Below are 27,870 nucleotides of genomic sequence, written 5' to 3'. Positions count from 1 at the left end.
TACGTACCAGTACAACTAGTATTATGCGGGTTCCTCCTTGTGGTACGTGAATGAATCACTGAATTAAATGTTCGAACTGTGCATAAGTCACATAGACATATTTTTAATCTAGTACAGTACATTCATCAAGTACAGTTCCGTTCTATTTAACTTATATGTAAAATACAGTTGCATTAATTGTTTTTTTAGCTGTTTGTTTTCCAACATTTATATAGGTAAAATGTTTATTTAAATTGTGTTTTAAGTGTAGCTATGTGCTGCACTACGACAGACATGCACATAACTTGTTTTCCTACTGTCTGCTCCTAAATGCAAATTTGATCCCAGGTACTAAAAATATAAGTTATAAACCTGGTCTGTGCAAACACACTTACATGCACGCACACAAACACAACACAGAGTCAAAGTGAAGTCATAAAACTATATTTATAAATAAAAAGGCATTTCCTGGATGAAAGAGTAGTGTGAAAGACATGGTAAGAATTTTTATCACTATACATGGGAACAAGACCAACTAAAAAAATGCTTGGGTTAAGAGATGGAAATTATGTCGTGTATAAAGGACTCTTGAACTGCAGGCTTGTGTTTTGCATTGTAAAATAAAACTAGCTGTGACCAACAACATACATGATAAAATATTATGACAGTAAGACAGACCAAATTATCTTGACTTCGGTTTTTCTCTTCTTCTCTTATAAGTCAAGCAAACATGTAAGTCTGAACGTGGTTAAAGGTCCCCTTCCATCAATCCCATTTTTTCTACTGTTTTATGCAAAATGTATGTCAAAATGGGTCTGTGACCTGGTTCTGTGGTTTGTTGATTGAATGCAAAAGATGATAAACGCATAAGGCTTACAAAACGACCGGATCATATTTCCGTGTGTTTATGACGTCAAAATGTAACTTATTTTTCAAGTACCTGTTCATTTCGTGGTTGCTACATGCCTCCTCATCTCGGGAAAAATTGCTGAGTGGCAACGTGTCACCAGCCAAACTCATACAGGTTGAGGAATAAATGGCTTCAATTTATTTTTGGAGAAATTCCTAAGCATTTTTGAACCGGAATTTTGCTGTTTGGAGGACGGCTTCATAGAATAAGCTTTCACACTGTTTGAAGTGCATTTCCAGGTTCAGAGCGAGTGAGCCAGCTGGCTGCGCAGCCGCCAACAAACTATGCTAATACAGTATATAAAAATGTGTATTGAGTTAGATCGATATTTAACTATATTTATAATGTTGACTGTAACTGCGGTCACTGTCTCCAATAGTGCGCGACAGATGAATGCTGTGAGCCAGTTATGCTATAGTGATTAAATGGGATCCGCTTTCTAAATATCCTCTTCTCTTTTACTCCACCCACGTGACACGTCCACTGTGGGGTTGTGACTTGTTAATAGCGGGCGAACAGTCCAATTTTGCTTCACAATACTATAAGAACCCCCCCCCCACGTCGAATGAAATGAACGCAAGGTCGCTATGAATGCTTGGCCCAGCCACCAAGGTATCGCCATTCGCCAACGGCCAATCAGAGCGAAGCTGTTTTCCACATTTAGATTGAGATGATGATCATCCAATCAGATTATTATTTATTATTATTATTATTTACATGGTACATATTAATGAGAAATACAGGCATTTCAACTGCCAGGCGAAAAAGACCAGCTAGAATAGCTTAAAAAAGGTCATTCTGGGCATTTCAGCCCAAATGATCTTGCAAACCTGATAAAAAGACAAAGATTAAAAAAAAATAATAATCGATGCAAGGGGACCTTTAACAGTTAGTAGTGTTCTATACGATTTTGTTCTGTTTTGTTAGTCAGTTCTGGACTTGTGTGTGTGTGTGGGGGGGGGGGGGGGTGAGGGGGGGGCAAGAATGATAAGATAAGGAAGACAGGCAGGAGGGAAGCGCAAAGAGAAAAACATTCATGTAGAAAAGCGCTGAGTCATCCTCCCCATCTGTCTGTTTCCACCATTTCCCTCCCTCTCTTACTTAGTGTCTTTGTCCTTGCACTAAATCTTCCCTGCTAAGAGGCGGAAACTGACAGGCGCTTTGGTTCCATCTTGAATAAAAGGAGGGCGGGGGTGGAAGTGTTTCTTCACTGAAGAAAGTAGGGCCACAACTACTAAAAAGAGAAGCACAAAAGAGGCGGAACACATTTTTTTCTCACAGCACACACAACAGGACTGCTTGCATTCATGCTTTTGGGATCGAGGCCTCAGAATTCAGCCGCCGCAACTTTCACCTCAATTGTCCTCGGACACGAGGGGTCCTGATCTGCTACGTTTTCGTTCGCTCGCCCTAGAACCAGAGTCACATCACGTCGACAAAGAACTCGCCGGTGTTGCCCACGGACATTCGCAGGGACTGGCGTGACGCGGTGAGCTCCGGAGGGGCCGAGGTCAGCTCCCTGCCTGGGGGGGCGCCGGGGGCGGATGTAGGCAGATGCGGCGGCAGCGGGGGCAAGCCGGGGGGGCCGTAGACGAGGCCTTGTCCATAAGCTAGTGAATGGGAGTTGGCACTGCGGTGGCTCGCGGAGCTACGGACGCTTCGCTCGCTAGGGGGAGCCACCGAGCGCTCGCTGGGAGCTCGGTGGCTCCTGATCTCAGGTTCGCTCCCGCTGCCACCAGATTTCCGCCCCTCATTCTTGCTGCAGTTTGAACCGCTGCTTTCTGTCGACAGAGGAGAGCAGACGGTAACTATTAGTTATGCATAAATCATTTACTCAAATCTGAGTCACAAACATGAGCTGCTTGCTCACGTCAGGGGTGCCAGTAAACAGTTAAGCCTCACAGATCTTGACCCAGTTTTTAGAGATTACATGGTTTCATTTTATGACTGCACAGAGGCCTCTCATTTTTACATAAGACCGCACAGAATCGCCACAGAAAGAACCATGTACAGTGTCTCTAAAAAGTCTACACACCCCTGTTCAAATGCCAGATTTTTGGGATATAAAAAAAAAAAAATGAGACGAAGATAATTAATTTAAAAACATTTCCCACCATTTGTGACTTATAACCTGTAAAACACAATTGAAAATCAGAAATTATTTCGAGAGGTGAAGTAAAAATAAAGTGAGATAATGTGTTTGCACAATTGTGCACACCCTCTTATAACTGGAGTTGTGCCTGTGTTCAGAATTAACCAATCACATGTAAACTGATGTTAAATAAGAGTCAGAATGCACCTGCCAACATTTAAAGTGTCTCTCATCAACCCCAAATAAAGTTAAGCTGTTCTAGTAGGCGTTTTCTGACATTTCTGTCATCACATTTTACAGAACAAGCTATAGTCTGCAGAGCTACCATAGCATCAGACGGAGCTTATTGTTCAAAGGCATCAGTCAGGAGAAGGTTACAAAAGAATTTCCATGGCATTAAGTATACCATCAAAATACGGCACAACTGTGACGTTACCAACTGGACAACCTTAACAAATAGATGAAAAGACCATAAGAAAACTGGTCAGGGAGGCTTTTAAGAGGCTGACAGCAACGTAGAACAAGCTACAGGAATTTCAGCCAAGTAGTGGTTGTTTAGTACATGTGTCAGTAATCACCAGTCTTCTTCATATGTCTGGGCTATGGGGTAGGGTAGCAAGATGAAAGCCTTATTTTACAAAGAAAAACATCTTTGGAAAAATTGACTTGAAAGCTCCCAAACAAGTAATGTTTTGAGGTGGTACTTGGTGTAAAATGTTTCAGAACCACTGGACTAACTCAAACTTTTCACAGATAGCAGCAGGACCGGATGTTTGAGGTGTGGGTAGACGGTGGGCTCGATAAATACTGCTGTTATTTGATCAAACTGCTGCAACCACAATGTCTGGCTTTCCACTCCTACGTGGTGAATGCTTAAAATCCAAGTTGGTAGACGCAGGCTCTTTGGACATGCTGGATGGAGGAAATTTGTTTACTCCTGAAAGAGGTAGGATATCTCATTTTAGGCTTTTGAGCAGAGTCAATGTAAACATGGGTCACTGGTCCAATTTCTGGATTAAAAGACCAGTCATCACAATGGTGTTATACAAGATATACTTTTTGCAAGACAGGGTGACTAAAAGGTGAGCAATTTACACCCCACTAAAATTTTTTATAATTTCCTATAGTACTAGTCTAAGCCGTAAATCTACCGTAAACTATGATCCCAAAAAAAAATAAAAAATTCAAATTCATATTACATTACTTTTAAAAATAAATTGCTTGCAGATTATTTTATTTTTTTAAAAATGCAGTGGGCGTATACATGCACATGCGGGAAAGACTCTGTGTAACTTAAACTAACAAACTGGGCTAAATTTAGGTCCTCTCCAATTTACAAAGCTTGTCTCTGAGTCAGCTGAATCACTTCAACATACTTTTCACACCAATCACTGTACTATTTTCCCATTTAGACAGGGCTGTGGCGGCATCTATGGGTTTTTCAGAAAGAGCACAAAAACTTGGAAAACTGTTTTTCATCAAATAGCTGAGGACCGGTTCCACAGAATAAAACAAAGGTAAATTTGTCAATAGTGAACCGTGTTTTCAGAGATCATTCTTTTTTATTTTTTTAAATCTACACTTTGACTTGCTTCCAATAATTGTGTCAGTAGGTTTCATGCTCTCCTTTCAGTTAAAATTCATAATACTTTATTTATTCACTTATTTAACCATAGTATGAACATCAATTAAAACAAAATTATTACAAAATAAAATGCAAATTCTGATGTTGCTATGTGTGGACGTGTGTATATGCACAGTCAAAACATCTGCAATTTACTGCAAAGTGTTTTCTCAAGTTATAAGTGAGCTGAAATATCCACGTTTGGTCAGACAGTGCCAGACAAATACTAGAACCCCAATTCCAATGAAGTTGGGACGTTGTGTTAAACATAAATAAAAAACAGAATACAATGATTTGCAAATCATGTTCGAACTCTATTTAATTGAATACACTACAAAGACAAGATATTTAATGTTCAAACTGATCAACTTTATTGTTTTTCGCAAATAATCATGAACTTAGAATTTTATGGCTGCGACACGTTCCAAAAAAGCTGGGAAAGATGGCAAAAAAGACTGAAAAAGTTGAGGAATGTTCATCAAACACCTGTTTGGAACATCCCACGTTCCTGTTTGGAACATCTCCAAATACATAGTAGCACTGCTCAGAGAAGGTGATCTTGTTGACAGTGTGTCGGTGAGCAGGCTAATTTGGAACAGGTGGGTGCCATGATTGGGTATAAAAAGGAGCTTCCCTGAATTGCTCAGTCATTCACAAGCAAAGATGGGGCGAGGTTCACCTCTTTGTGAACAAATGCGTGAGAAAATAGTCGAACAGTTTAAGGACAATGTTCCTCAACGTACAATTGAAATGAATTTAGCAATTTCATCATCTACGGTCCATAATATCATCAAAAGGTTCAGAGAATCTGGAGAAATCACTGCATGTAAGCGGCAAGGCCGAAAACCAACATTGAATGCCTGTGACCTTCGATCCCTCAGGTGGCACTGCATCAAAAATCGACAATATGTAAAGGATATCACCACATGGGCTTATGAACACGTCAGAAAACCAATGTCAGTAACCCCAAACCATGCTCACTGGAACATTCAGAAGCTTAGATATACGACTGTAACCAATCCCATCGTTATGTTTTGCAACAATTAGTTTGCGATGGTCTTGAAACAGCTCTTTGCTCTTACCCATCATGAAACGTGTTTTGACTTACACCTTGGCAATGACCTTTTGTAGGCTATCAATTAGGACTGAACCAGCTGATATTCTTTTGCACTGACAAGGGTCTGGATTTCTGTTTGATTATTCATAGATTTTAGGCTTTCCATGCCTGTTTGCACCTACCTTTCTTGATGTGTCCAATACTTTTTCCCTGTGTCAGTTCACATTATTACACACAACTTAATTTCTGATCTTATTTGTTCTACTTTTTTTTTGTATGTATGGATTACTTGAGTTGTTCCCAACATCTGGTAAAATTTTCATGTCAATGATACCTTTGGAAATATAGTTTGTGAAAAAAATGGTGAAGTGTCACTTGTTACTTATTTCAGCCGTGTGTGTGTGTGTCTGTGTCATTTGGCAGGCATAGTACTATTCTGTAGTATTCTGTAACTGCACTCACCGCTGTGCTGGCTTCCAGCACTGCCAGCAGCTGGCCCACCATGGAAGGGCTGTGGCAGGTCATAGGGGTGAGGGATAGGGAACTGGTAGGGCAAAGGCATAGGCCAGGGAGCTGCCCCAGGGTGAGGCAGAGGGGGGAGCGTGTCCTGATCTGAGGCACCCCCACTGGAGCCATCATGTTCATGGAGAGACAGATGCGTCATATCTGTAGGGCAAAAAGGAGGAAATGGATGTTTAGCCTACTTTCCATACATGCTAATAATTTTACAGTGAACCCCCGTTTATTGTGGGAGAGACGTTCCTGACTGACAGGCAATAGGAATAATAATTAAAAAAAAAGAGATAGACCGTATATAACCTTTTTCAAAAATAGCTTTAACCGTCCATATGCTTGAAACACATTTTAAGTTAGTAAAACGTTTTGTGGCATCTTGGGAACCCGAAACTATGTCTAAATTAGGGGAGAAGCTTCATTTATGCCGGCCATAGCCTTGTCTAATGTGTCTCGCCATCTTGTGGCCTCAATAGGCAATTACAAATCCTTTTGGGTATGTGTCAATCCATCCATCCATTTTCCGTACCGCTTATCCTCATTTAGGTTGCGGACATGCTGGAGCTTATCCCAGCTATCCTTGGGTGAGAGGCTGGGGTGAACCCTGAACTGGTCGCCAGCCAATCGCAGGGCACATAGAAACAAACAACCATTCACACCTACGGGCAATTTTGAGTCCTCAATCAATTGACCATGCATGTTTTTGGGATGTGGGAGGAAAGCAGAGTACCCGGAGAAAACCCACACATGCGTGGGGAGAACATGCAAACTCCACACATGCGGGGCCGGGATTTGAACCCCGGTCTTCAGAACTGAGAGCCAGATGTGCTAACCAGTCGGTAACCGTGCTGTGCGTCAATCACTCACAGAATTTCGCTATTTACAGCAGTTCTTGGTCGCTTACACACCAGACTCAACATGTTTTACTGGAGATTTCAATTTCACTTACTGCCACAGAGGTCTCCAAATACATAGTAGCACTGCTCAGAGAAGGTGATCTTGTTGACAGTGTGTCGGATATAGCCAGCCTTCAGCAGGTTGCTGGCGTATTTACGGGCTTCTCTGCGATCTGTGAAGCCCTCCACGTGATGGAAGAGCCAGTCCACCACATCAGAACCTGCAGACACAAAAGAAGAAAACTGTTTCAAGCTCAAAGCCATGGCAGGGTTAAGAAAAAAATAATATTTTAACAGTCTGCTTTTCCAGACATACCAATAAAGGCGTTAGCGATGGTGATCTTGAGCCACATCCTGTCTCGCACTTCCAGGCCTGACTCTGGACAGGCCATGGCCTTAGCAACTGTTGCCATGTCACTCTGAATGGAGAGATGGAAGTCGTCGAATCCTGTGAGAAAAGAGAGGACATTGAGTCCCATTTTAAGCGGGGTACACAAAGCACTCCACACAATCTGCACACCGACAATCAAAATTCTCCTTCCCCAAACCAAACGTTTTGTGTGACCCAGACTGCTGGAAAATAATGATGACGAAGGAGCTAGGTTAGCTGTCAGCTTATCAGTTAACTCCCACTCGTCCTCTCATCATTTCTATTTTGCTGACAAATTATATTATTTTTTTATACTAGCTTGAATCCTGATTGGCTATCGAGTTTGTGGTTTAAACGTCCTTGGTGCTGTCCCCACTCGACAGGAATTGTAAACTTTAATATTTAACGTTTAAAGTGAGCCATTGTCGGCTGGATTTTTTTCAGAGAAGATCATTTTTAACACCACTCACACACACAACATGGTAATTTTTTAGAGCCATCAAATAATCAAGCCTTTGCTGATTTTGGTAATAAGTATTCACATTGTTCCTCTTTCGAACTTTAAATGCATACGCTGGTCTTAGAAATCATAAGAAATAATATTTGGTTTCCTCTGGCCTGGATTCTAAAGGGACCAGTCTTGTATCTGGACAGAAAACCAGGATGGATTAAACTAGCTTTGTTTAACTTGGATTTCAATCTTAACAAAACCTCAAAGTTGTTCAATAACAGCTTGAACATTGTGAACTGAATGTCCTCCCTAAAACACAAATACAGATGCAATGATCCTCACACTTTATTTATTGTTTTGTGCAAGATTAGACTTTTTTTCCCCCCCAACTAAGTGATTCATTTTTTGCCCTCATTTGGCCTCATAAGCCTCCCACTTAGGTTAGTAATTCCTTCATTTCCCTAAATTAAAGAGCATAATCGTTCGCTCTTAAATGCCTGCTGGGAGTAGTGAGTTATGTCATACTGGGTTGAATTTTTCTGAGGGCAAAATGACAAAAAATGTGCTCTGTAGTCATTGTTTTGAGCTCTTTATATTTCAACTGCTTTCTGAGTTATTTACTGAAAATATCAACCATGTTGTAGGAGTGTGTTAAACCTTTCATAAAATTGCAACAATGTGTTTTTTTCCCCTGCTTGTGTATGTGATTCTTTTTGACTGATGCAATCTTAAGAGACCGATACAACTCTTGTCCCGACATCTTTCACCTTTTGTTCTTAAAAGTGTTTAAAATGGCATGATTACAAGTTCAAGTCTAAACACAAAATAACATATTTCCATCCCTAAAACAGAGCCAGAACTCACAGGAACAGACAGGGTCGATATGAATAAATCCGGTCGGGCAAGTGCCACGAGACAAATACGATTCATCTCAAGGGACGAAAAAATAAAATGGTCCTCCACAAAATTACAGGGGAGATGAAAGTTGTGAGTTATGGCTGACTTTTGACAAGGATTATTGAGCAGACGGAAGCTAGCTGTGAGGCTGAATGCAGTAATCATCTGAACACACTAAAATCTGCAGACTAGTTGCTGGAATGTGGTAAGAGGGCCGGGCTCTCCAAGATTTACTAACACTTCTGAAGGGAATACTGATAGTGATCCGTCAGGAGACAAGGTGTTCAAAGTAGTATGAGATTCAGATGTTCAAAAAGAATGACGGGCTTTGAGATCTGTTACACGAAATTGTAGTCTTTCAACAGTTTCATATACTGTACATCTATACATATATGTATTACAATTAATCATTATACTGTATATCACTGTCAATCAGAGGTGGGTAGAGTAGACAAATATTGTACTCAAGTAAGAGTACTGTTACTTTAGAATAATATGACTCAAGTAAAAGTAGTCATCCAAATATTTACTTAAGAGTAAGAAAGTACTCAATGAAAAAACTACTCAAGTAAAGAGTAATTTGTGAGTAACTTCTGATTTTATTTTATTTTTTATAAATCAGAGCATTAATATCAAATAAAAAAATATATGGGAGTCGACGTACACCTGCCAACATTTAAATTTTTAACTGCCCAAAAACCAACAACACATGCATTGGGCCCTACAGAAACATTTGCTTTATTCACTTAAATGACTTCATGAAGAAGCTGTTTGTTGACCAGACTTAGTGATTGTGTGAGTGCGCATGTGCAAATTTTGCCACATCCACTGCCAAAACAACAGTAAAAACACCTGCAACTTACCGTAAGGTGTAAGCTGTAAGTCAAAACCAAAATAATAAATAGTGAACCTATATGAATTTTTGAGAATTGAACTACAGAAATACTGGACTTTACACAGATCTGATCGGCCTGATCGGTATCGGCCGATATTTAGCATTTTATGCTGATCTTTTTTAATGTCATAATTCGCCGATCCGAAAGACATTTACTCCGCATGGCCACCGTGCACAGTATATGTGAATCCAAAAGCTAGTTTATTTTTAGGCTTGGATCTTTTGACGTAGTACGGTAAATAGCTGCCGGCCAATAAAATTATTTATTAAAAAAAAAAATTAAAAAAAACAACATCGACGGTGTGGGACAGACAAGTCAGAGACAGACAACACGTAATGCCCGGATCAGACTACAAGCCAAATTTGCTCTTTCACGATTGCACAATGTCAGAGTACTGCAATAAAATCTTGTATTACGATACCAACGCATCCCGTTTTTTTTACGATCGTTGGGCTTTAACTTGTCAACTCATATGCGACCGGATACACTTCTTACCGTGGCGACGACAACCAGAGTGTATCGCGCAGACTGTATTATAAGAACACAATGGGGAAAAACGTCTGTTGGTGGTCACCGGTGCTCAGGAGAGGACGTTCGTTTAAAGGCTTATTTTAGGTATGTTCCCGTACTTTTAATACGATACGGCTCGCAAGCAGGCAACAAAACGTCATGTAGCCTAGCAAGCTTGTGCTAGCACTAACAGTTGTGCGTAAACATGCTGCCGTTCTGTGGAATCATGCTTTAAAGTTTCGGTGTGGGTGAAGTAATTTAATTCCAATAAAGTAATTTAATTACAGTAAGTTAGCACCCATTTTTTCTGTCATGTTGTAATGTTGGTTTGACCTGACTGATTAGAATACATGACCTGACTAGAGCAGTGATTTCCAACCTTTATGGAGCCAAGGAACATATTTTACAATTGAAAAATCTCACGGCACACTAACAAACAAAAATGTCACATTAATTACTGTATGTACTTCCTGCCATCTAATAGAAGACCATTCATTTGTTCTCTGTCACTATGCCTCACTGGCATAAATAGATGAACAAAGATACAGTATTTATTGTAAATATAATTTTTTTTAGCAATTAAGTACACAAGTATATACAATAAATTAACAGGTCATTTAAATAGACACATTGCTCCATCTCGTGATCGGTCCCAAATATCCTGATCGTGTAAAGCCTAAGAAATACATTTATTGAGATGCACCTGTATTACAGCCTGGTTAACTCCCCCCACCTGAACTCCCTTCGTCCCTCCATCCATCCATGCCCTCAGACTTGCAGACTGGACTTACGTTCAGTTTCTGGAATGGAGCTGCTAATGGAGGAGCTTGTGGAAGTGACGGTGCTCATGGAGGGGCTCATACCGTAAGCAGGATACACCCCGGTCATTGCTGCAGTATGTGAAACCCACGCAGCAGGGTCAATGGGTCGAATTGGCTCACCTGTACGATCAAATGTAGGGTTGATTCATCTCAAGCCAACGTAGACAAATACCAAAAATCTTTTTTATTTAGTTGCGATATCGATGTTATTATAACCAAAACAAAAGCACTTACTTCTCGGCAGAGCAAAGCAGCTCCGTGGGTTTGGGTCCCAGCACTTGGCCACAGTTAAAGTTATGGGACTGGAAATAAAAACAGATAGAACATTTCAACATTAATCCTTGAATTATAGACACAGGACAGGTCCAAGAGGCATCTTAACTCGCGTTCAAGTTTATTGATGAGCATGTGAACACGCTGGTGAGTGCCTGTTACCCGGGCTTGTGCACAATGTCCCTTAGCACTCGAACTGCATCATCATTGCTCATGTTCTCAAAGTTGATGTCGTTCACCTGCACGTAACCCAAAACAAGAGAACACTATGAACAAGACACAGAGATGTTGCATAATCCTCACTGACAAAACCCCAAAGGAGATTTTGTTTTGTTTTTACCTGGGTTGAACTTGGTCACACACAACCCAACACCCTAACCAGAATACCTGCCCCATAAAACATTACATAGCCAAAAAAAATAATTAGAAATTTACAAACAGCTAGTGTGCTCTTATAGCGTGGTCAACTGCTGTATATTACATATATCAGATGAAAAAAATGAAGATATTCCATACAAACAAATCTAAAGTCTGACTAAACAAGACCAGACTAAACTTCAAAAAAATTCAAATGAAGATGAGAGTTCATGTGAAATCTAGAACTGTACACACAAGTCATATTAGCATTATATTTAGACACGGTTGCCAATGATTTTGACCAAGGAAAATCCGACTATGAGAATACATTTAAATTAATGACAAAAACCACAAAGCCAGGCATCTTATAATTCCCACACAATATTTTTTTCCATTCCAACTATGACAACACAAATAGGCCTCTTGCTAAATTGTTTCCTACAGAGTTATAACATTTTCACAGCCTCAGGAACCACAGAGGCATCAGTGAGACTGGCTGTGTTTCAACTGACCGTAGGAAGCTCAATTGCTTAGAACGGAAACTATCAGTGTTTATTACAATATGTATCTGTAGCCTGAGATTAAAAACCCCAAACTTCCTGGCTTACAATTTTTTTAGCATCTGGCTAATGAAGCACTAGTTGGGAAGCACGTTTACATAAAGCCATCTTAAGCAAAGATGAAACTGGAAAGCTAACGCTGAAAAAAGCCTCGTGCACCAGAACATAAAATCATTTGTGGAAAGGAATTTTAAAAACAAGAGAAAAAAATAATGGCGTAGGGGGGAAAAAAACAATCTGAAATCTGTAGAAGAATAATGACAGACTTTAGTTTAGAAGCTGACTGCTCTCAAATGACTTCACCTCAGTTGCTGGCGCTGGACGCAAACCTGACAGGAATCAGACCACACGCACATTCCTCTAGTCCCAGGTATGTGTCAACACACATTTTTACATTCCCTGGGTGCATTTTGCACACACCGCATGCAACAAACATAGCCACACACCTGCAACAACATGTCTCCGGGCTCAATGCGTCCGTCGGCAGCCACAGCTCCGCCCTTCATGATGGAGCCAATGTAGATTCCGCCATCTCCTCTCTCGTTACTCTGGCCCACAATACTGATGCCCAAGAAGTTGTACTTCTCTGAAAGTTTTACATGGTATTTAATGTTATGACCCATTGAGTACTGCATGCATGCATACAAATGTCAGGTACAGTGAAGTCTCGTTTATTGTGGGGAAACGTTCAAGACCCACCCACAATAGGTGACCACATAAATTTTTTTAAACAGTTTTACTCCTGAAACATGCTTTAAACACATTAAAAATGATTAAAATAATTTTGTTTTAACTATTACTTAGCGCCTGTTCTCCCTCTCACCCGTACAGTTCTATGAACAAGAGGCAAAGTGTGGTTGCTTTAAGACGCTTGTCACTCCCAGTTGAATTTGGTAGTAAAACTGACAAAAAAAAGTGAATAAAACATTGTATGTTTAAATAATAAAATTCTCAACCATCATTTAGTCTAATGAATGTGTGCTAGGTGAATGCTAACATAATGTGAAATGCCAGAGACGGAATAACGGAAATTAGCATTGATGTCATATAATTATAATCCTTCAGTGCTGCCCAGCATGTTACCACACAACTTGGTCCTATACTGAAGGCGTGCAACTCTAAACTTGGACATATATATTACTGTAAAGAAGCATGAAAAGCAAAAATCAACAACAGCGGGGGTGCGAAGGAAGAACCGTGATATAGCGGGGAAACATTGTACATTCCCTTTTTCCCCCTCCAGGGACATTTTATACCTTAACACCACTGACTTACTGATATCTGGAGAATTCATAGACACACACTTATCATTCATTCATTTTCCGTACCGCTTATCCTCACTAGGGTTGGAGCCGTGCTGGAGCCTATCCTAGCTATCTTCGGGCAAGAGGCGGGGTACACCCTGAACTGGTCGCCAGCCAATCGCAGGTCCCTTACAAACAAACATTCTCACTCACATTCCCACCTACGGGCAATTAACCTACCATGCATGCACCATGCTTGCCGTGCCACCTGTAACCTAAGCAAGTTATTAAAATAAAATTTGTTCAGATACAATTTTTCCTTCACATTATGTTTACGAATAGTCTATGAACAGTCCATCCATCCATCCATTTTCTACCGCTTATCCGATGTCGGGTCGCGGGGGCAGTAGCTTCATCAGGGACGCCCAGAGTTCCCTCTCCCCAGCCACTTCATCCAGCTCTTCCGAGGGGATCCTGAGGTGTTCCCAGGCCAGTCGAGAGACGTAGTCACTCCAGCGTGTCCTGGGTCGTCCCCGGGGCGTCCTTCCGGTGGGACGTGCCCGGAACACCTCACCAGGGAGACCTCTATGAATTATTATTATTTTTTTTTTATTTATAAGTGTGGGGCGGCACGACTGGTTAGCACATTTGCCTCACAGTTCTGAGGACCGGGGTTCATATCCGGCCTCGCCGGTGTGGAGTTTGCATGTTCTCCCTGTGCCTGCGTGGGTTTTCTCCAGGTACTCCGGTTTCCTCCCACATCCCAAAAACATGCACGGTAGGTTAATTGACGACTCTAAATTGCCCGTAGGTGTGAATGCGAGTACGAATGGTTGTTTGTTTCTATGTCCCCTGCGATTAGCTGGCGACCAATTCAGGGTGTACCCTGCCTCTCGCCCGAAGATAGCTGGGATAGGCTCCAGCACACCCGCGACCCTAGTGAGGATAAGCGGTTCGGAAAATGGATGGATGGATGGTTAGGTTACATTAAAAATAATTGAGAATATCAATCCAAGTTCTGAATAATAACTGTACGCAACAAGCTATACAAATGAATTATACTTAATTATCATTAACTGAAAACAAAAAAAATGTTATGTCTATGAATGTGTGTATAACCCATGTCGATGAATGGTCTTTTTGTGTCTATGAAGTCTGGCAACTGACTTACCCATGTTGAGAGTAACCGTAATAATGTTGAGAGACATGGTGGAGTCTGTGATGCTGCTGAATGACGACGACTGGACACAAGAACAATAAAAAAATGGGAGGAGGGGAAATTAGTCCAGCCAAAACTCTCACATTGTTATTTCTTTGAACAACTATGAAATTGACTTGTGTGATCTCACCCTGTCCAGATTGGAGGCTTTGGGTTTCCGCCTGCGGCGTCTGTGTCGTCTCATTAAACGAGAGGAACTCTGTTCTGTGGAGCTACTAAACCTGGGCAACAGGAGAGACATATCTCTGTGTGAAAATACTCTTCCACAAGAGGCACTTAATAGATAATTATAGTGACCTCTGAAAAAAAAAATCACACTTAAAGATGGTGACTTTCAGTATGCAATGGAAACCTAAAGTTCAGGGGGTGGTCACTAAAAAGCTGTTGGCGGAGCAGTAGAACATGCTTTCTTTCAAACTTCCTTGACTGTAATTCCAGAGGTATTCCGCTAACAAAACATCTTTTGTCATCGCTAATTGTAAAGTACAACTCAACACTCTGAAAAGCAACATCTGACCTGCTGGTAGCGTCATCATCCTCGGAATCAAAGCAGGAAGTGGACTCCAGCTCGCTGCTCATGAAAGAGGAGCAGCTGTCATACTCGACCCCTCCGCGCCCCGCCGGCCGTGAGGAGAACCCATTCTGCCTACCACCTGTGGAGGAAACAAAGCATCACGAGTGGGAGAACCTACTGCTTCGTCGAGACAAGACAAAAAGAGGAATCCCAACGGAGATAGCACACGTAGATGTGAAGCTACAGAATAAAAGCATGCATTTACAACAAGTACACATTCATCCGCTGTGGAAATGATGGTAAAGGCAAAAATACTAGACACAAACGGCGTCCTGACCGTGGTCACTGTGTTTCCGTCTCGGCTTATCACGCTCTCTTCTTTGCGACACCGTAGAGCCTGTCTCCGTGTCATTGTCCAAACTGTCCCGACCACTTGCTGCTTTCCCACTACAGATGGAGGCAGTGCACAGAAGGAACAGTTTGAAAAGCGATACCGTAGACGTGCATTGCATCAATATAATATTTAAATACAGGGTGTCCCAAAAGTCACTACAGTATACACTTTTTTAATATTTCATTTCAACCAAGGTATTATTTGGACAGACGTGAGGCCATCGGAATTTCGCAGTTTAGACTATGCAGTTATTGTAAGCATATCATTTCCTTACCCATGGCTCACAAACCGACATTGGGGCATCTTTGCAAAACTACCGCCTGGCAAGTAAGTTTCAGTCCGTGACTGCATGTCAGCACCAGTTCGAGAAACTTAATGGCTGTCACTGCTCAAAGGAATAGTACAAGTCACACAATCCATGGCAAGTTTCTTGAAAAAAAGATCTGTTCTTGACAAACCACACAGTGGAAGGCCTGTTACTACCACAAATGATGAAAACACTGAACAATTAGAGCAGGCGTCTTTGCAAAGCCAAGGAATTTCAATCCGGAGGGCTGCACTGGAACTCAGCATAAACAAAAACTTGATTCAGCCGATGCTTCGGAGTGTGATAAAGCTTTACAGTTAAAGACTTCAGGTTGTTGAGCATTATGATCTTCCCCTTGAAGCCTTTCATCAAATATTTGATTCTAGAAGACTGTCTGAGAGACAAACACATTATTTTATCCCAGGCACTCACAAGCTGTCATTTCTATTCACGTCATGGTTTCCGCTGTTAGTCTGTTTTTTTTTAGGAAAGACTGAGGGCTTCATTCACGAAAGCCACACAAAGAACACATGGCATCTTGCTTTTGCAAGCACACAAAACGACAAGTCATGTGCAATATCCTTTTTAATATACTGACTGATAAGAAGGTGGTCGAGAGTCTCCAATGCCGCCTGTCCTCTCCAAAGGGGGCGCTGCTTCCAAGTCTGCCACTGAACCTGCATCTGTGTGGGCGCCGTCTCCAGACACCAGCTGTGAACAGGCAGAGGTGTGTCCGTCAGAGGAAAAAAAGAGACGACCAAGAGGAATGTAGTTCTTACGCACTTTACACAACAATGACACCATGTCCAAATTCAAGAGCTGTATGGCTTTTACTGTCATCTGCACTAACGAATTGTGACAAATTGCATGTCAGTAATAGAAATGTTTACAGGAAGCCAGGAGGAAATAACATTAGTAGTAGTTGTCTACTTTCCCAAAAGGGGGGCAGTCTTGTAAATAAGTATAGGAGTCTGGCGGGACCTAATTACTAAAGTGGAGAGAATAAAATGGCTGCTGACAACATTAACACAGCATACGTTTACCTTCCATACAGTGGTGAGGCTTAATCCTGTCATTCCATTTGAATTGTTCTTTTGTATATTCATCTCATAACTCATTCTCATAACTGTGCAAGTTATGGTGAGTACTTGTAAAAGTAGTCTACATACACTGAGGATACAATATGGGGGTAAAGATACATATTTAATCATTTTTGGAATCACAACCATCAAATTGAGTAAAAGGAAAAATTTGCCCAAGGCAAATTGTTACCACAAAGTGGAATTTGGCATTTTCAATAGAAGAGTTTGTCTCATTGATAAATGAGTTGATTTAGTCATTTAACATAATTGATTAAATTAAGGCTGGCTGGACAAAAAAATAGAGCATTGACTCGCTGTGATCATCATCCATATTGCACTGCATCCTTTGTGCAAGTCTATTGAGAACAGAGAGCCTGATCAGGCTGTGATAAAAGTGCAATGTTTTTTAGATTTATTCAGGAGGTCAGTTGATGTGCACAAAGATGAGCTATTAAAAATAATTTGATAGACAAAATCAGCTGTCACAAAATGTAACAGGCCAGAGGGTGTTGGCTTGCTGCTCTGCTGTGGTTATAGCAGGCCAACCCCCTTGGACTCCAGAGAGCCATCAATCACCTCATTGAAACAACACGTTGGGACAGTGGACGCAAATAAGGTGACACATTGTAACAGAAATAACATTTTGTGATTCGTGGAACTTTGGAAAAAAACAAACGTGCACACATTGCCTTAAGAAAACAATTATATACACTAAAACATGAATAAGAATTACAATCATAACCTGAGGATCAACATTAAAAAGCAAATCTAAGTATTTGTTGAGTACTAGCATGAACAATTGAAACCTCTCGGTGACATTTAACCTTCTTCGATGCATTCAGTCTCTCTTTTTCTTTTCCTTTTTTTTTTTTACAGCGCATTTTGTCCTGTGATTTCACTTGTTGGAAATTCAATTTTAAAGTCAAGAAGAGAGGAGGGCGGGGACTGGCTGCATCGTGGGCCCTGCAGGTTGGGGGTGGAGGGGGGGGGGCAGGCTCTCCTGGGGGTGGGTTGGGATTGGGTCCCTGCGGCCTCCTCCGGGTGGCCAGTTGTTGGGGCACCTCGGTGGGACCGCCCTGGTTCCCTCGGTGTGGGACATGTCCCGCCCACCGGGCTGCTCTCGGTGGACTCCTGGGCCCGATCCCACCCCTCAAAAGGAAGACTTTGCCAAAAGAAAAGTTTCCGGCCGGCGTCATCATCAAAGGAAACCCAAAGTGCTAGATGGACGAGGAGAAGATTTGTGAGTGGCTGAAAGAAGTTTATGGTAAGAGACCGGATGGCTTTTTCCACAAATCTCTGTCCCTATTGATCTGCGACTCCATGCGCGCCCATCTCACAAATACTGTCAAAACTCAAATGGAGAAACCTAATACGGAGCTTGCCACAATTCCGGGTGGCTTAACCAAAGAACTCCAACCGCTAGATATTGATGTCAACAGGTTGTTCAAAGTTAAATTGCGAGCTGCGTGGGAGCATTGGATGACAGAAGTGAACACACATTAACCAATACAGGGAGAAAACGAGTTACGCCACTATCTGCCAATGGATCCTGGATGCCTGGGCTAAGGTATCAGTCTCAAGTGTAGTCCGAGCTTTCACGAAGGCTGCAATCATCACTGAACAGTTACGTAACAGCAACGAGACTGACTCGGATGAGTACGAGAGGGATCCGGCATGCTTGATGCCGAAATCACCCAACTGTTAAACTCAGACAGTGAAGATGAATAATTTGATGGATTTGTGGAAGAGGAATGAACGGAAAAGTGAGTGTATTATTTTGTGTTACAACTGAACAATGTTGTGAGTTATTGTGAATGAGTTGAATAAAGTTTGACTTATTTATTTTTTTCCGCTTAATGCGCCCTATAATCCGGTACGCCTTATGTATGAAAATAGAACTGTTCATTGATATTGCGCCCTATAATCTGGTGTGCCTTATAGTCCGAAAAATACAGTACCATATTTTGATTGATTTAATGTGACCCTAATTTCTCTCTTTTTTTTCTACAAAAACTGAGAAGCAAATGGTGATTTCTTCACAGTATTCACATTTTTTGAATTCCTGATTTTGTGGGTTTTATGAGTTGGAAGCCCAAATTATGTAAAAATAAACAAAGAAATACATGAAATTGTTTAAATTGTGGGCCCTGAATCTATAATCTATGAAAGTTTAACTTTTTGAATTGAATTATGGAAATAAATAAACTTTTCCATAATATTCAAATTTTTTGGAAAGGGTCTGAATACTGTATTGGAACAGCTTGGCAGCGGCCAGCTGAGTCACGCTGATGCTTTTTTAAATTTTTTCTATTTTTTTTAATGTGAACGCTCGTGCATTTTTGATTGGCTGTTACATCTGCGACGTTAAATACAGGAAAACTAGTAAACTAAACACTCATGAAAACTAGTTGCTGAACCCAGCACACTACACGACAGATCAGTCGAGTTCAGACCCATTGCCCGATGTGATGTGGGGTATAGAATTTGCTTGAATTTGATAGAAAACACATAATTGCTCAAGAAAATTAATGACGCCCATGGAAACACTGCATTAGGCACAGCAGCCATTTTGTGTGTGCGCTGCTTCTGGGTTCATTATGTTATAATGATATTATGAGGAAGATGCACTGGACCCTGGAGACGGATTTTGTGTTGTGGGCCAACAAATGGTATTCATTTCGTGGTTTTCTATTACAAACTCCAGACACTACCCAGAGAACCAGACGTGGATGTTGTTGTTTAATTTACCTTACTTGTAGGCCAAACGTGGCACAAAAAGCAGGCTGCGGTCACAAACACTTCATTTGTATTAAGCGAGGATGGAATGACAGTAAAAATGCTCTTGGATTTGGACAATGAATCCTGGCAACAAGAGGTGGGTGGATGCCGGGTTCAAAAGTTTGAACAGTTAAGACAGACAAACTCGCTGAGGAACAGATGAGACGCATGCGCACACACGTGCCATAGCAACCAGAGCCTGGAATGTCAGACAGCAATGACTGAAACACTTTATTACCTCCACCAAGTACAAACCAAGTACTGTTTGTATGTACAGTAAGCTCCAAAGTTGAATGCCACTGAACTTGGACAATTTGTAATTCAACCAAAATCTTCAGGAAAAATATCGATCCTGAGTTCAACATAATCCAGCAGAACTTCTGTTCAGTGATCATTTAAAACATTAGCTCCACAAATGTGTTTTGACTTTTTAACACTTTAATTGTGATGCCACCACAGGGCACCAGTAATGAAAAAAACAACAACAAAGTATAATGATGACAACAGAATCGGAAATGGAACTTAATGCAATAAGGCATTAATGTAGCAATGAAAGCAGTAAATCCTGAATGCTCAGTACAAATTAAGCAAACTCAACCAGTCAAGATTTATAAAAAGAACTGAATGGAGATTGGCAACTGAGCTGCATTTTTCCTCGATGTGAAGAGACTGAAGAACAAGCATTAATACTGCGATAAAGTTCATTTTATACACCTAGTGGTAACTTGACTAATGACTTATTTTTCGTGCTACGAGTCGTCATTTACTTGGTTTTATGCTTTGTGTCGCAAAATTTGAGTACGAGCGAGCTTCATATACGCCGACGCACATGGGCAAGGAAAGTCACAGTCGCCGATCCACTTTCAGCCATTTATGGAAACAGTCAAACACACAAATATGAGCTGCTGATGTCACTCACTAAGCCAAGCTCCTTCAAGGTCAGATGACAAAGATGTTATGGGGTCAGTTAAAATTTATATTTGCATTGTTTATATGTTATGTAATACATGCACATAATTTCCAGTAAGTTTTCAACCATAGTTTAGCTAGAAATTAGGTTTTTATGACACATATTGAGTCCTCCCCGAACATACCCGAAGCTCAAGACACTGGGGTGTGGTTACTCTATCCGCCGCAAGGGCTACAAGAAGTGACATTGCAATTGCCAAACACAGTGCGGTACACTATATACGCAATGACGAGCAACGTGTTGGAATATGTTGAGGAGGATTTCGGCGTAGAGGAGCCCCCAACTGAACTTGGCATCGTCAAAGCGTACATGTTTGAGCCGATCAGGAGGTCGGAACCTGACAGTAACAATGACGAGCAGCCAAGTAGCAGCTGCACAACAGAAGAAGAGAGTGGCCACTGGCTCAATGGGACGGTATGTCAAAAGCATGCATTTTTATACACTCCTGGTTTGAAATAATGGCACCCCAGGGGTGCCAATATTTTTGAGCACACGAAGTCTTTGCCGTGTGTCTGTTGGCTTGTCATATAGGCAAAAGTATAGACGACAGTACTGAAAGGTACTGTGTGGGTCATTTTTTTCCTACTCCCCAGTGCATAGTAACCATAATAGAGTCGTAGGTATACACAAGGAAATGCTCACCTCTTGTCTGCGCTGCTTCGCTGGTGCATCGTGGCGGCTGTGAGATTTAGTTCTCTTGCTGCCGGTGGAGGTCCCGATGGCCGTCGGAAAAATAGTAGGCACCGCAGCTGGTTTCAGCCTCTGCCTAACTACACCCGTGTATCCAATGCTTTCTCAAAACATGCCGGTTTCGAAGTGATCGGCAAAGAGTTTGGAATGCTTGCTAGGCCCCCATAGCTGACCACGTTTCTTCCCTGTTGAGTAACTTTCACTATCCACTGGTCACGTTTTCCTTCTTCACTTGGAAAGCCCCCCCCAAAAAATTACTTGCCGCTGCCTTAACCATTTGTACAACCAAATGCTACACAATAAACAATCGTGACATCGTTAAATCATACGACAACAAATATACAAGGACGGGAACAACAGCATGGAACAATAGCACACAACGCCGAATGAACTGGATGTTTGGCTTGTGTGACGTCACAGCGCCGGAAAGAGACAAAGACCGGAAGGCGCGGGATGCAAAAAGCAGAAGGCGCATTCTGCATCATATTTATCGATTTAACTGCTGTATATCTGCCATATAATCACTTCGAATTGGCATATGTGGTTTGTAAAGGGGTTCTAGAGTTATCAAGAATGTTTTTTTTTTAAATATTTGTCCTCTGACCTTTAAAGGCACAGTACAGTAATTACACTGTAAAACAAGTTTATTTCTTTACATTCTCTTTTCTTATGTTTTTACAATAGTCCTATTTCATTTTATTAAAAACGTAATTAAAAATGTGACATTTTTTGAGGGCTGAACGGATTGATGAGATTTTAATTTATCTCAATGGGGAAAATTGGTCACGAATTAAACCCGTAAATCAAGGCACGACTGTATATGACCAAAAAAAAAAAAGTTACATAAGAAGTTGCCTTGCCTTCAGAAAGCTTCCCTCTCCATATCCATCTACGCTATGCATCAACCATCTACAAAATGTATTTTGCATGTAATTTTCCGATCTCTGGAAGATGGCACGCACAGATTTCCTCCTTTATTTTTTTTTTACCTTGTTTTCTTTCATCAAGAGCAGAATTACAAACTGCTCTGTTTACTTATGTATACTATTACAGTAGAAAAATGGACACTACCATCATCTGGCATCAACAGGTTTGGCCTTTGTGGAGTTCTACGCTCTGCTGAGTGCTTGACTTTTGTTTCTCCAGCTAGACCAAGCTGCTGTCCAAGATTTACATTCTCACAATAAAACAGGGAATCCTCTTTTAATACAAATGCACACAGTGACCCCACTGTCACTAAACCAAACAAATCTCGTGATTCAGAGCTTGAAAACAACAAAACTGAGAAAAGAATTATACAAAGGATGCATTTGAACTTACCCATGACACCACACGTCCATTAAAGCAGGGCAGTTTTGCATTGTCGTCAGATATTTCCTCTTTTACCACCCTATAATGCAAACAAAGGTTGGTTTCAGTAAACCTTTACAGAGACAAAAGCACTCCCTGGGCAATAAAATCTCAGGCTGCGTTTAGAGGCAATGGAGACAGGCAACAACCTTGACGGACACTGACAAATGGGGCAACCTGATTGAATAGTGACATTCACAACACCAGTGGTTCTCAAACTTTATACACCAGGTACCACCTACAATATAAAAAATACTTCGTGATCAAAGTACCACCATCATGACCAAAATTAAAATACACTAAGGTAGTAGGCTTTAGTGCTCATCAAAAACAAGTCAGAGGTTTTATTCCTAAAAAGTATACAGTAGCACCTTGAGATACAAGCCCATGGTTCGGCCCATTTTTTTCACTTTGACTTGTGAGCACAAATTTGACATATGAGTGCTGTATGGTGCCGGTGAACTCAAGTCACTGTACAACAATCAGCAGAGATAGTGAACAATTCTACAAAAAGAGGCTACAAGCTGTTTAATACCAGTTACAGTTGATGTTTACTGTCAAAGTAAACACAAATAAATAAACAAATAAGAAAGAAATGTGTATTTAAAACCACCACATAACATTGCCTTCTGCTAGCTTAATGCAGCGGCCGACTGGTTAGAGCGTCTCACAGTTCTGGACCGAGGTTCAATCCCCGGCCCCGCCTGTGTGGAGTTTGCATGTTCTCCCCGTGCCTGCGTGGGTTTTCTCCGGGCACTCCGGTTTCCTCCCACATCCCAAAAACATGCATGGTAGGTTAATTGACAACTCTAAATTGCCCGTAGGTGTGAATGTGAGTGCGAATGGTTGTTTGTTTATATGTGCCCAGCGATTGGCTGGCAACCAGCTCAGGGTGTACCCCGCCTCCTGCCTGATGATAGCTGGGATAGGCTCCAGCACGCCCGCGACCCTAGTCAGGAGAAGCGGCTCAGAAAATGGATGGATAGCTTAATGCTGCCACACAACGCAAAATGCCGTAGACAAGCTAACGAACAGCATTAGTGTCACAGTGTCACAACCCTTTACGCAACAGATATTTGAATGAAAACAGTGAAGCAACACATGTAGACATGATTTAACGATACTCAAAGGCACATACAGTATTCTTTATCCTCTGCGATGCACAACATTGATTAAATTGAAGAAAAATGTGTGTCAAAAGGTTTATTTCTTTACATTCTATTTAATGATGTCATTCCATATGTTTGATAAAGTAAAATTTTATATAGTGCTATTTTTCTAATTAAAAAACACACCGCAATTTTTTGTGGGTTTTTTTGGGCGGCAGCCTGGAATGGATTAATGGCATTTAAGTTCATTGAGACGCGAGGGTTTTGAGTTACTTATAAGCATGGTCACGTAACAAATTAAACTTGTATTTCAAGGCATCACTGTAATTAGTATGATTTTATGCAATATGAACATTAATACAACTTAATGATTCAATTAAAATGTGTTGCACATAAAAGTTAAAAATTAATTATTGCACCTAAATAAATGTTTAAAAACAAGCAGTTCTTAAAGCTTAAAATCATCCATCCATTTTCTGAGCCGCCTCTCCTCACTAGGGTCGCGGGCGTGCTGGAGCCTATCCCAGCTGTCATCGGGCAGGAGGCGGGGTACACACTGAACTGGTTGCCAGCCAATCGCAGGGCACATAGAAACAATTTTAATTAAAAGTTAATTACAAGTAAACTGTGCTTTGCCAATCATTGCACTACACCATTGTGTACACAATGCCTGCGACAAATAAATAATGCTGTTCGCCTTGTTTACAATATTGGTGCAGTTTTATTCAACTGTGGGAACGCCAACAATTTAATCCCTGACTTTCATTAGACTGCTGGTATCCAGACAACATCTGCATTGGATTAAGGGCTCATCTACAATGTGCTCCTTACAAAATATATAAATAAATACAGAAATGGAATAATCTTCTGCCTCAGACAACTGCATCTGGCAGGCCTGCCACTAAGAACTTCCCTGCCTGACGGGTTGCTATTTCTTATTATGATACTGTTCAAGTCACAGGTGTATTTACAGAGTATCCCTTTCCCTTTCCCAACATGAATAGCAGTCCTTTCAAAACATTTTGCTAATGTGCCCAAGTTGATGCCCCACCCTTATTTGAATTTGACCAAAAGCAATTTGAGAAACCTGGGTCAAGTGTTTAAAATAAAACGTCGCACTTTACTATTTGGTAGACGCTGTCTGGGAGGACGCTAACACGTCTACTTTTTTTACCCCAGTTTTAACACAAAGAGACATGGCCATAAACCTGCCAGAGTGATGAACGGCACATTCCTAAGTACAACTCAGCATTCCTCTGACTAATGGACAACAACAGCAGGGGCCTAGTGGACAAACTAGCGCAAACAACCAGTTACCCCTCTGACATTAGCCTGTTAGCAATAGATGGCCAATGCCCATACATATATATATATCCCCCTAGGTGATGACAAAGGTGACAAGTGTAACCAGTTATTTTTCTGCGTTTGTCGACCCACTCAAAAAAAAGAAGAAAAAGAAAAAGAAAAAAAGGGGGTTTAAATGTCATTCAGAACTTTTTCCGGGACTCACAAAGCTGCCAAATCCCAAATTTGTACGGCGCATATGGTTTGTCCATGTATTTGACATAATTGAGATCTAGCTTTTAGTCAATGTACTAGTGCGCTCTCTGTCCTTACTAGGAAGACAAATCGGTGCATGAATGACTATGGCACACTGAGAGAATAACTGTTTTACTAAAAATCATTTTTCCCCCACTACTGCTTTCCAATACTGTATGAAATTTCTGCACCCTCGTAGGACAACTTTGGCATACCAGTCGGACAACTAGTTAGGGACAACTGTGCACCAGTTGACAACTGCGTGCTACTGGTGACATAAAATTCTACTCATCAACATCTAGCGGTTCACTAGTACTAGTAGCAAGGAGGTGTTAACTACAGCTGTGGTTGTTTTTAAAGTTCTTTATATATACAGTTGAGTTGAGTCGTGCAGTTTTGCCTCACTAGTAACATGTACTTGTTCTACTAGTGTGCCGAAATGCCATGCATACAGTAGTGAATAAAACATCACTACTAAGACGTTCATTCTACTAGTGCCCCCTAATCGTTCTACTAATGTGCCCTAGTCATTCCATTTTTGTGCATAAATGTCAGGCAGTAGTGGAATACAGACACTAGTAAGACATATTCATTCTACTAGTACATAGAAATGTTATAAAGTAGTAGAACGCAGTAGTGGAAGGCAGTAATAAAAAACATCACTAGTAAGACAGTTGTGCTAATAGTGCACCCTAGTCTACTAGTGTGACGCAATGTCATACAGTAGTGGAAGGCCGAAGTGGAAAAAAATATTAGTTTTAACAGTCATTCTACGAGTGTAAGTGTAGCCTATTCATTTTACTACGAGTGTGCAGAAATGTCAGACAGTAGCGAAAAAACATCGCTAGTATGACACTCATTCTACTAATGCACAGACATACAATAGTGGAAGGCAGTAATGGAAATAACATGACTAATAAGACAATTATTCTACTAGTATGCTTAAGTTAGTGCGCCCTAGTCATTATAGTGCTGTGTAGACAAGGCATAGTAAGTACTTGAAACAAAAATTCCCTTGTAAGTCAGTCAGTTCTACAAGAGCGGAGAAATGTTAGACTGTAGTAAAAAAAAAAAAAAAAAAACTTCATTCATAAGTCACAGTCGTTCTACTAGTGCACAACAGTCAATCTACTAGTGCGCAAGCCAGTCATGGGAAAAATTGTCACTGGTAAGCCATGGTCATTCTACTGGTGCATAGAAATCTCATACAGTATTGGAAGGCAGAAATGGGGGGGACGTTACTCGTAGCCATAGGCGGTCTATTAGTGTACACTTTTCTTCTACTAGTATTAGTACACCGCTAGTTGCTCTACTAGCATGCCAAAATGTCACACAGTAGTGGAAGGCAGCGCTGGGAAAAAAAAAACGTCACGAGTAATTCATAGTCATTCCACTAGTGCACTGAATTGTCTTAATAATGAACACAAAGAGCGTACTAGTACAATGACAATTCAGCGGACTAGCAGAATATTGAATACACGCCCAAACGGCTTCCATAGGGGCCTGCTGGAAGAACTACCTCTGACGTTAGCCTGTTAGCACTAGCGTGCCATACATATCCGCCAGCTGCTGACAGATGTGACGCTCGTCAACTGGTGATTTGTCGGTGTTTGTCAACGCGCTCTTAAAAAAAAAAGGCTTTTCAATGCCATTCAGACTATTCGCCGGAGGCTCACGAAACTGCCACATGCAAAATTTGGTCGACGTGCGACAAGCTACGAACAGCGCAGGCTAGCTTCACAAGCAATGTAAACAAACGCTATAGGGACGCTAGCGGCTAACAAAGGAAAGCCAATGTGGCAATGACACGCTAAAAACAACGTTATAAACCACTTATCAACAGTTACCCGAAGTCATCGTCCATAGATTTGAAGAAGAACTTGTAATTGGGTTTCTTGAGGACATTTTTGAAGTCTGCCAAAGTGACTTTGTCCGCCGGCACAGACAGTTTCACCAGATAGGGTGTCTCCTGGTCGTCCAGGTGGTAGATAATTTTGGTCTCTCCCATCTCGGAGCGCGGCTGAGGCGAAGAAACAGGCAGGGCGCATCAAGAAGAAGCAGTCGAGGGCCCCGGCAGGCTCCCTCTCGCCCCCCGAATCCCCGTGGCGCTCGCGGCGGTTGTGCCGTGGTCTTCCCCCGGCGGCTCTCTCCCTGGACGTACGACTCGACTCGGTTGCCTTTTCTACACCAGTTAAAGCCAAAAAGGGTCCCTACTCCACCGCGAAGAGTTCGTACATTTTACGAAGGCTGCGTCGCGTTACTTTCGGTGTGTGTTTGACTTGCGACAGGGTTCGAAAACAGTGAAAATTAGAATTGGAAGACGAGGACACACAAAAAAAAAAGAAAAAAAAAAGAAAAGCTCGACCGTCTTCTCTCGCTCGCTGCCAAGCTCGGCACTCAGCAGTTTACTTGCACACGAAACTGCACTAAATCATCCAACGCTGGCTGGAAGGGACGCCACCTACAGG

General features: G+C 41.4%; 1 protein-coding gene across 1 annotated transcript; it reads right to left on the bottom strand.

Annotated features, from left to right (window-relative positions):
- Window positions 1-407: 407 nt before the first annotated feature.
- LOC133488496 (segment polarity protein dishevelled homolog DVL-3-like) lies at window positions 408-27,839 on the bottom strand. Its single transcript, XM_061796413.1, has 15 exons — window positions 27,250-27,839; window positions 22,725-22,794; window positions 16,483-16,595; window positions 15,521-15,630; window positions 15,187-15,322; window positions 14,800-14,890; window positions 14,622-14,691; window positions 12,653-12,792; window positions 11,452-11,528; window positions 11,251-11,318; window positions 10,987-11,136; window positions 7,388-7,519; window positions 7,125-7,292; window positions 6,125-6,328; window positions 408-2,670 (listed from the first exon to the last, which is right to left on the bottom strand). Exons 1-15 carry the CDS (start codon window positions 27,408-27,410, stop codon window positions 2,312-2,314), a joined length of 2,049 nt encoding a protein of 682 aa, XP_061652397.1. The 5' UTR covers window positions 27,411-27,839; the 3' UTR covers window positions 408-2,311.
- Window positions 27,840-27,870: the final 31 nt, after the last annotated feature.

The sequence above is a fragment of the Phyllopteryx taeniolatus genome, chromosome 14, assembly GCF_024500385.1.
Source record: "Phyllopteryx taeniolatus isolate TA_2022b chromosome 14, UOR_Ptae_1.2, whole genome shotgun sequence".
Taxonomy (NCBI): Eukaryota; Metazoa; Chordata; class Actinopteri; order Syngnathiformes; family Syngnathidae; genus Phyllopteryx; species Phyllopteryx taeniolatus.
The sequence above is the reverse complement of the archived record's forward strand: the minus strand, read 5'-3'. Positions and strand labels throughout refer to the sequence as shown.